Here is a 9,575-nt window from a genome sequence, read left to right on the forward strand (position 1 = left end):
CTATTGTACACTGTGGACATTGGAGTTACAACCTAAAACCTTTCGGGTTGCATCCCAGAACCTTTGGGATTCATTTTAAGAAACACTACCTCTACAAACATTGTGATATACGGTAGTACATACATACCTTTATATATAGATAACAACATGGGACTAACCTGAGAACAAGCACACAGAGAGCCACCAGTGTATAGGCTAGCAGAGTCCCTATTGACATCAGGTCCACCAGGACATCCAGGTCAAAGAGCAGTGCCATGGGAGCTGCAATGGCGGAAACAGTTCCCTCACAGTTCACTGGAGTTTGGAGCACTGCAGGACTGGTAATGTGAGGTCAGAGGTTTGAGTGGAACAAAAAACATTATATAAAGAAAGCGTCCTAGTTTACAGGACTTGAACCCCTCTCACCTGCCACCACACCGGATATTACTGTGGCCAGCAAAGGCGTCTTGGTTTTCTCACAAATTTGCGAGAGGAAGCTGAATATCAGCCCGTCGGATGCCATAGCGTGGATCACGCGTGGCAAGGGGAGCATGCATCCGAGCAAACTGAGGTCCAGAATCAAACATACCGAACCATTAACATAAGCTAGTTCGGTCTCTAATTGCACATAGAAACAGACAGTTATCCCTTAACATGGGCCATCAAGAAAGTCGCCATCCTAATGTAAATAAATTACTCATTAACATGCAACGTGTCTGAGGGCGCACTCACACTAGGCCATCTGTACCGTACGCGAGTACGTTTGCCCCCTAAAGTCTAGATCGTTTGGCTAATGTGAGCACGCCATCCGTACTCAAGTACAGTAAAATTCCGTGGTACACTTCGGAGAGGTGTGCTCAGGCAGATGCTACAGATGCTAATGAGCCGACATGCGCACGGATATGCAACCTATATGTACAAGAGGCAACCGTACTCAGGCCCAGTTGAGATTGCCTAGTGTGAGCACAGGCCAGCGGCACAGTGGGGGGGGGGGGGGGGTACAGGGCAACTTTGCCTAGTGTGAGTGTGTCCTGAGAAGGCAAAGGGCCGGGCCAGGTTCAGCCTGAACGCCTTTTGAATGGGTCTCTATCCATGGGCAACATTAGACAGTAAAAAATGATAGGACAGTAGATTCCACTGGTGGCATTCCCAGAAAATAGAGGGTGATAACTATGCTAAAATTGTTAAATAGTGACGGTAAATTGATAATCACATCAAGTTTACTGGGATTAGTATGGACACTGGCTCAAGAAAAGATCAATGTCGCTTGTGTCTTCTAGGCCTTCGTACCTTGTTGAGAGGGCGCAAAGGGAGCCCACGGCTACCACGTAGCGGCCGTATGCCAGGTCCACAGAGTCAAAGGCTTTGGGCAGGGGGGTCTGCGTGTCCAGGAGGTAGTAGGGCATCATCAGGGTGAGGGCTGTGGACACCCCAGAGTAGGCAACAAAACAGCAGAGCAGCGACGCCACGATGCTGATGGGGATGGACTGCTTAGGGTTCAGGGCCTCTTCAGCTGTGGGTAAAAAGAAAAGCATGTATTTTCAGCCCGACCAATCGCCGAAGTGCACTCATATTTAAAGCACGTTGAACCTTCACACCTGAAGCAGCGATGCAGTCGAAGCCGACAAAGGCGTAGAAGCACGTTGCCGCCCCGGACAGGATTCCACGGAGGCCAAATGGCGCAAAACCACCAAGGCCGAATCCCTTCTCAATAAGTCTAGATTTAGTATTGACACAGAGCATATATGTAATTCAATTGGTGAAATTCAGGTAGGTTGAACCTTAGTAGTTTTGTTTTTTACAGTGACTGTATCGTCTCACTCTGGGTCTGTAACATTGGTGGCATCGATGAAGTTGTCCAGAGTGAGACTCCAATTTGCTCGGTCTCCCTTCACCACGCCCGAGACGAACACAAACCCCAGCACCGTCACGTTGATCCCCGTGAAGATCTTGCCCATCAGTGCCGACTCGCTCACGCCAAATGACAGCAGTGCTGCGTGGGTGTTAACACTCAGTCAAAGCCAAACAGACCCTCTGGCTCTGCTGAGATATTCATCACACAAAGAAATGCCAATGCTATGACTAATTACATCACTACTTGGTCATTTATTAGCAGACACTTTCATCCAAAGCGACTTGAGTGATTTCACACACAGCTACATTAAGGAGCAGCCAGGGGGTAAGACATCTAGCTCAAGGATGCAAACAGGTAGGTGCTTTGAGAAGTGGGAGAGGATTGAACCCATCGCCTTCTGGTTGGCAATCACACACCCCATACCCACTACACTATCCTGCCTCCTGCTGTGATCTAAGCATCTCAACATGTCAGAATCAACTCACGATACTGTTTAGCGTGTACCAATTAAGAATATCCCAATAACATCAATCAAGGTGTTGCCTAACCTGTGACCAGAACGATTAACAGCACAGCTAGTATGTCAGGGTATTCAGAGAACATAGTCCCGGGAAGGTTTATCGGAATGGAGTTTTTGATCCACTGTGAGATAGCCAGGCCGACCAGGTTATCGAATGTCAAGCTCCAGGCTCGTGCAACACTGGCAGTGGCTAGGGAGAGGAACATGAAAAGAGATGAAAGATGAAGAAAACCACACTGGAAGTTCCTAAGGTCATATTTGATAATTCTTACTCATACTCATGTATGTTCATCTGGCTATTCCAATCATGTAATGGACAAGTCATAGATGATTTAAACAGTAGGCTTAGTAAGAGGTTTGATCAACTGCAAGTTCATATCACCTTAACACTTAATTAAATATACTAGCTTAGATGGTATCAGAAATGTTATAGCATTCCAGGTAAGACAGAACAATAGGCAAAGGGATAAACATGATTACTCGATTCTATGTAAAACATGTATCAATTTGAATTTCAGTGTTTTTTGGCGTATAGTCAATAGATACATAACATGGTGAAATTAGCAAATTGTAAAAAAAAAGGTTGATTTGAATGATTGAATGCTCTTTGTGTGGTTGAGCAGCAGCTCAAAACTGGCATCTGAAACACCTCTTAATACCAATTCCCTGACTATTTCCCCACGCCGCCGGCTTTGCGTGTGACTCACCGATAATGTAGGACAAAATGAGGACCCAGCCAACGATGAAAGCCCAGATCTCCCCCACTGTCACGTAGCAGTACACATAGGCTGAGCCAGCTCTGGGGACACGTGCACCGAACTCAGCGTAACACAAGCCCGCCAGGATGGAAGAGACGGCCGCTATGAAAAAGCACAGCACGATGGCCGGCCCTGCCTTCTCTCTGGCCACCTCGCCACAGAGCACGTACACCCCTGCGCCCAGAGTGGCGCCCACCCCGAGAGAGACGAGGTCCAGGGTGGTCAGGCAGCGGGCAAACCGGGAGTCCACCCGCCTGTTGTCCAGGGGGATCCGACGCAGCAGCAGCTGGCCCCAGCACAGCAGTCCGCTGTCCGTCATGACTGGAGGGACTGGGGGGGTGGGGGTGGTGCGCTTCTCCACCTTTGGAATAAAGGGAACCTTTGCAGCGTGAATGGAATGCTAATGGCTGAGACGTTACAGAGAACGCACGATATGTGTATAAATATAAATGTGTGTATGTGTCTGTGTGTGTAGAATGTGGACGGTCAGTACATCCTCTGTTTACAGTCAGTTTGCTTTTCTCAGGAATGGTCAGAATCATCCCCCTGTTTGATAAAGAAGAAAGAAAACAGGACAACTAAGGACCTCAATGCTTCTCTTTTAAAGAAATGAAAGGAAACAAGTCTTGTATCACATGAGCATTACCATGTGATTGTATACCATGTGTGAATGACATGGAAGCTATAGCATTATTCTGAAAACCCATCAGCCATCAACACCTTGGGGCTATGCAGATGCGCTTTGCGAAGGAAAGAAAGAGCATGATTTGTTTTCCAGCTTTGGAGCCAAGAAGACCTGTCTCCATGGTTACCTCACTTCAGGTTCTCTAAAATGACCCGATCTGATGCATTGGGATCTGGTGGCTCGCTGTTTGTCAGTGGCTGTCACTGAAAGCCAGTGGGAATTAGAATGATGAGCAGTTCGTTCCTGACCGGATTATATCCTTCAAGTCCTTCTAAATTGTCACATTTTAGAACAGATGTATATATTAGGGATCGCCTCCTTCTAAACCTTAAACATATAATCCTATTTCATATCCATATTCCTATTAGATTTCCCTATTCCTATTACAGAGTCAATTTTTACTTTCAAAGACACATGTTGATTCCACATGAAAACATATACCGCCAGCAATAAGATGATAATGTATCGCATTATACTTAGTTTGGGTACACCCAAACTAAGTTTAATTTGCTTTAACTTGATAAGGCTCTATATGCATTCCCAAGCTTCTCTCAAATCTATACATTTAACCATTGACAGATCAACTTGAGAGAATCAAAACAGGACACTGTCCTGTTTTGATTCTCTCAAGTTGATCACACACACAACACACACACACACACACACACACACACACACACACACACACACACACACACACACACACACACACAATAGCATACCTTGACAGGTTGAGCAGTAGTAGACCTGGTGGTCTGTGCTGAGGATGTAGTGGATGTCTGACAACAGCAGCATGCACACCCCAAGAAAAGCAGATGAGGTTCAGACGTCACAGCATATGACATATGACCCCCCCCCCCCATTACAAGTATTTTGTTTACAGATATCATTCGAAACGGAAGGTAAGCACTTTAAGTGAAAACGGACGATATTTTGGTTTTACTGGTAGGTTATAATGAGAGAATGAAACATGGAAGAATCAGTCACTGTTGTTATTAGTAAGAACAAATATGAATGGTGTAAAATCGTAAACTAGAATCTATAGAAATGTGTGCCAGTTATTTTGTGTTACGTTGTTTTGTGGGGCTAAATAAGTAGCCCACCATGAGATTATCGTCAATGTTAATATAAAAGATAGACCCATAACACATCATGAAATCAGGTGAAATATTCTTTATCGTTCAGTTATAAATATACCAATAAAGATGTAGGCCTACAATTACGGTTTAGATAGAAGGGCAACGTGGTGATTTTAATTTAACGATATTTGCTTGCAAAACAAAACGGCTCGATGTAATAGGACAGATTTCCTTCATATTGGTCTTGACCTTTGGACAATATTCAACACTATTTGATCACCGATATGAATATTAAGCGCAATCAAGGTACATCGTGTGGCGCCCGTGGAACTATGTGTGAACAAGCATTCAATGTGTGAACCAGACTAAACTGAAATAAGTCTCAATGAGCAAGCTATAGAAATTAAGAAGCAGAAAGGTGTCATCGACTCAAGAAAAGCGCGTCATCAGTTAAAGACACAGCTGCACACGAGTCAAGCAAGGCCACTATAATATAATGGAAACGGGCCAATAGATATCTCTATTTGAGCCAAAGACGGAATAAAATACAATAGCGATCATTATTTAGGCTCATTTAGGTTATACGTATTGGTAACAGCTAATCCTTACTTAAAATGCGTTTAAGTTGTGTCTAAAGAAAGCTGTTACATAATGTATTACAGCGCTGGCAACCTGTTTACGCTCGTTCAGTCACATGACTGACTTCATTTCCCAACAGCCCGTGTTGCGCACGCGCAGATCCGTTTGTCTGACAGTGGTAAACAGACGTCAGAAGGGAGTCTTCGCCTCGAGTAAAAACAAAACAAAACAAAACAAATCAAAAAGATGTTGGACGAATATGACTTCGGACATCGGGAATGACAGGAAGTCGTTGAAAACCCACTCCTCGGCGAACCCGAGTGCCGCGGAGGATTCGCCGGATCGTTTTACAGACTTTTTTTCACGGATTATAAACTCTGAAACTGCCGGATCTTCCCAGCTAGGTGGCTATCGGGGCTGTTCTCAAAGGGCGGCATAGTTTGCCGACAGAAGACGTGAGGCGTTAAAATCTCGGGAAAACCTCGAGGAAGTCACCCCGGGAGTTTATTAAACGAATCCCGCGCTAACGAGGAGCGGCGTTGTCGGGCCGGCGGGCCGAGTCGGGCCGGGGGGGATCGGCGTGGACCGTGAGCATCGTGTGCCGCGTCGCAGCGTCGACCAACATGGCAGATGGTGACATGCGCCTACCCACAATGTGGTGGAGCGTGCCGACCTGAGCCCGCAAACTACGGACTTTACTGCACACGTATTTTTTTTACTCAATAGTTTTTTTGTTTTGTTGTTTTTTTTTGCGTTTGTTAGGACTAGCCAGGAACTTTTTTTTTTTTTACGAATGCTCCCGTTGTTATTTAACTGAGCTTGTGCGTTTGTGAAACTCTTTATTTATCTGGCGAACCCGATGAATGTAGGCCATAGACGCGGTAAACACCGTACATTTACTATTGGTAAATAGTTCGTTCCCTGCATTTATTGAATAACCCTATTACACGCCCTTTGAACGTGAACATCTGACTGACATTTATATTCTAAGGTGTGTTGGTTGATTCGATTCGGTTTTGGTGTAATTTCAGGAGCGGTTTTAGCGGGTGTTGCATAGACATCACGTTGTTTACAACTGGAGCCGGAGGATCTCCACCGCTCTGTAACGGGGATCTGTTGAGATACCCTTTGTTGATCGCATTGCTTTACAGTAAAAGTATTTCTGGATATGTTTAAATACGTACCGTACGATACATAATAATACTACTCATAATAATTAATCAAATATATCCACACGTGGTACGGAATAGTTTTAGAAGTGTTTCACTTAGTTTTATTGACACAAATTATCAGCATAATATTTTTAGACAAACACCAAGTATTAAATGTGTAAACATGTTAATCAGGTGTGACAGATTTTAAATTCCGATTATTTCAGATATTGCATTTTGGTTTCCATAAATAACGGTAGAAGTGAAATTTTCATTATTATTATTATTGTGAGTTTTTTCATTATTTGATTGTTTTGGTACAACTCTCTTCCTTTGTTCTTGTAATCAGACAAAGGAATTCTCATCTCAGCTCTATGAAACCCGAAGGTTTATGATAGTTACTATTAAGGAGATTATTTGGGTTCCCTAATCTCCAAACTCAGGATTAACAGGCTATTGGTGTATCCAGATTATTGCGTCTCTTTTCTGGGCCTACTGTTTACCCCCTAGTACTTGGAACATATTGTTTCAACACTCGCAAGTTGTTGATTTTGCAACAATCACATTTGGTCATTTGGAGTACACTTGTATTTATTTATCTTACATTGGTCCCTCCTAACCATGGAGGACTCATCGGTAACCCCCATTGACCCAGATTTTGAACCTAAGAGCAGGCCGAGGTCATGCACATGGCCGCTCCCGAGACCTGACATCTCAGCTGTCAAGCCAGAGGGGGCAGACGGCTCAGAGTCCGCTGCTGGAACCCCACCCGCCGAGGAAGATAAACACGAGTCCCAGCCAATCACATCCGAGCCCGAGAAAGTTGCGGCCGCCGAGGGAGGTGTCGGGGCGGGAGTGGGCGGGGCGACGCCCCGAAAAGGCTCATCCAGGCGCAACGCATGGGGCAACCAGTCGTACGCAGATCTCATCAGTCAGGCGATTGAGAACTCCCCCGAGAAGCGGCTGACGTTGGCGCAGATCTACGACTGGATGGTGAAGACTGTGCCTTACTTCAAGGACAAAGGGGACAGCAACAGCTCTGCGGGATGGAAGGTGAATATATATATATCGAAATGAATTGTTTTGTTCAGAAGTCGAGTCTCTGGGGGAAATAAGTATTGAGCCGTTCCCAGTGCTGCACAAACGCTTAGTATAAATATGAACTAGGTTGTGCGAGTCACAGACAATAACGTGGTCAGATATAAATTGACCACATGAATTAGGTAAGGTTTTGGCTGACATGATTCGATTTGGTAATGGATACATCCCCGAATTCTGTGGGTCGAAAAAAAGAAATCCAGTCGGATCGTGCTCCAGTCGTTTTAACATCGTCTTGTTTGTTGTCTTCCGTCTCTCCAGAACTCCATCCGCCACAACCTCTCACTCCACAACAAGTTCCTGAAGGTCCACAACGAGTCCACGGGGAAGTCCTCCTGGTGGATGCTGAACCCGGAGGGCGGGAAGATGGGCAAGGCGCCGCGGCGCCGCGCCGCCTCCATGGACAACAGCAGCAAGCTGCTGAAGAGCCGCATGCGCGCCAAGCAGACCAAGAAGCTGGCGGGCGCCGCGGCCCTAGGGGGCGCGCCCGGGGCCCTGCAGGGCGAGGGCCCCGCGGGGTCTGGTGGCGGCTGGCGGCGGTGGCGTCGGCGGCGGTGGCGGCGAGAGCCCCAACTCCTCCCAGCAGTTCGGCAAGTGGGGGGCGAACAGCGGCAGCCCGTCGTCCCGCGGCAGCCTGGACGACCCCGACATCTGGACCAGCTTCCGGCCACGCACCAGCTCCAACGCCAGCACGCTGAGCGGGCGGCTGTCGCCCATCGCGCCGGGCCAGGAGGAGGAGGAGGACGACCTGCCCGAGGAGGGGCTCCTGGGGGTGTACTCGACTGGCAGCCTGCCCCAGACCCTCGCCGAGACCCTGATGGAGGAGCTGGACCTGATCGACGGGCTGACGCTGATGACGGGCCACGGCGGCGGGGCCAGCCCCAGCACCGCCCCGCGCCGCGCCCCCGACCCCGCTGCCCTCCGCCTCCACCCTGCTGCCCCGCGGCGGCGCCGGCGGCTTCCACTCCTTCTGCCAGCTGCCGCAGAGCCCCGGCCGCGCCAGCACCGCGCAGGCCATCCCCCCCGCCCCCCCGCGGGCCCGGCGCCGCCAAGCCGCCCACAAACTTTGGCAACTCCCTCTTCAACCCCATGCCCAGCCCCGGGTCCCACGGGTCGGGCCACTACGGGACCCACGTGCCATCCAGCCTGGAGGCCCTGCTCACCTCAGACTCCCCGCCCCCCACAGACATCCTGATGACCCAGGTGGACCCCCTCATGCCTGGGCGGGGGGCCTGGGGCTCATGGGTCTGGGCAGGCCCAAGCCCAACCAGCTTCTCCTGGGCAAAGGCCTGGAGCCCAATACCCGGGGCCCGATGGGCCTGCAGGCCCAGCTCCAGCCTCAGCACCACATCCACCAGCAACAGCAACAATCACAGCAGCAGCAGCAACAACAACAACACCAGCAACAACACCAGCAACAACAACACCAGCATCAGCAGCAGCAGCAGCAGCAGCAGCAGCAGCAGCAGCAGCAGCAGCTTCTCTCTCAGATGGGTCGGGGGATGATCCTCCCTGGCATGGGCCAGGACATTGCCCAGCTCTCCCCTCTCAAGGTGCAGCACAGCCCGGGGCCCGTCGGCGGACCCCACCACGGAGGGACCATGTCCTCCGTGGCCAACCCTGGCCTAGGTCTGCAGGGGTTCGGGCAGTTCGGCGCGCCCTCCTGCTTCCTGCCCAGCCAGGACCGGCTGCCCACCGACCTGGACATCGAGATGTTCACCGAGAACCTGGACTGTGACGTGGACTACATCATCAACAGCGACCTCATGGACGCGGAGGGCATCGACTTCAACTTTGACCCCATCATGCCGGGGGGCCAGGGCTACGGGGGCCCTGCCACCACGCAGAGCTCCTCCCACACCTGGGTACCC

General features: G+C 49.1%; 2 protein-coding genes across 2 annotated transcripts in view; one reads left to right on the forward strand and one right to left on the reverse strand.

The window, feature by feature from the left end:
- Positions 1 to 3,431, reverse strand: slc7a3b (solute carrier family 7 member 3b; the record flags this gene model as incomplete). Its single annotated transcript, XM_084469128.1, has 8 exons — positions 1 to 10; positions 159 to 261; positions 406 to 545; positions 1,270 to 1,492; positions 1,578 to 1,696; positions 1,801 to 1,972; positions 2,383 to 2,544; positions 3,062 to 3,431. 8 exons carry the CDS (start codon positions 3,429 to 3,431, stop codon positions 1 to 3), a joined length of 1,299 nt encoding a protein of 432 aa, XP_084325254.1.
- Positions 3,432 to 5,642: 2,211 nt separating this feature from the next.
- The window catches only part of foxo4 (forkhead box O4), a gene marked incomplete at its 3' end in the record, with an annotated part of 9,504 nt that continues 5,571 nt past the window's right edge, over positions 5,643 to 9,575 (forward strand). Inside the window, 6 exon segments of the mRNA XM_084469129.1 lie at positions 5,643 to 7,659; positions 7,966 to 8,226; positions 8,228 to 8,598; positions 8,600 to 8,725; positions 8,727 to 8,926; positions 8,929 to 9,569. Of these exon segments, the coding sequence (XP_084325255.1) occupies positions 7,228 to 7,659; positions 7,966 to 8,226; positions 8,228 to 8,598; positions 8,600 to 8,725; positions 8,727 to 8,926; positions 8,929 to 9,569 (2,031 nt within the window). The 5' untranslated portion in view covers positions 5,643 to 7,227.

Source organism: Micromesistius poutassou (assembly GCF_964030765.1).
Source record: "Micromesistius poutassou genome assembly, chromosome: 6".
NCBI lineage: Eukaryota > Metazoa > Chordata > Actinopteri > Gadiformes > Gadidae > Micromesistius > Micromesistius poutassou.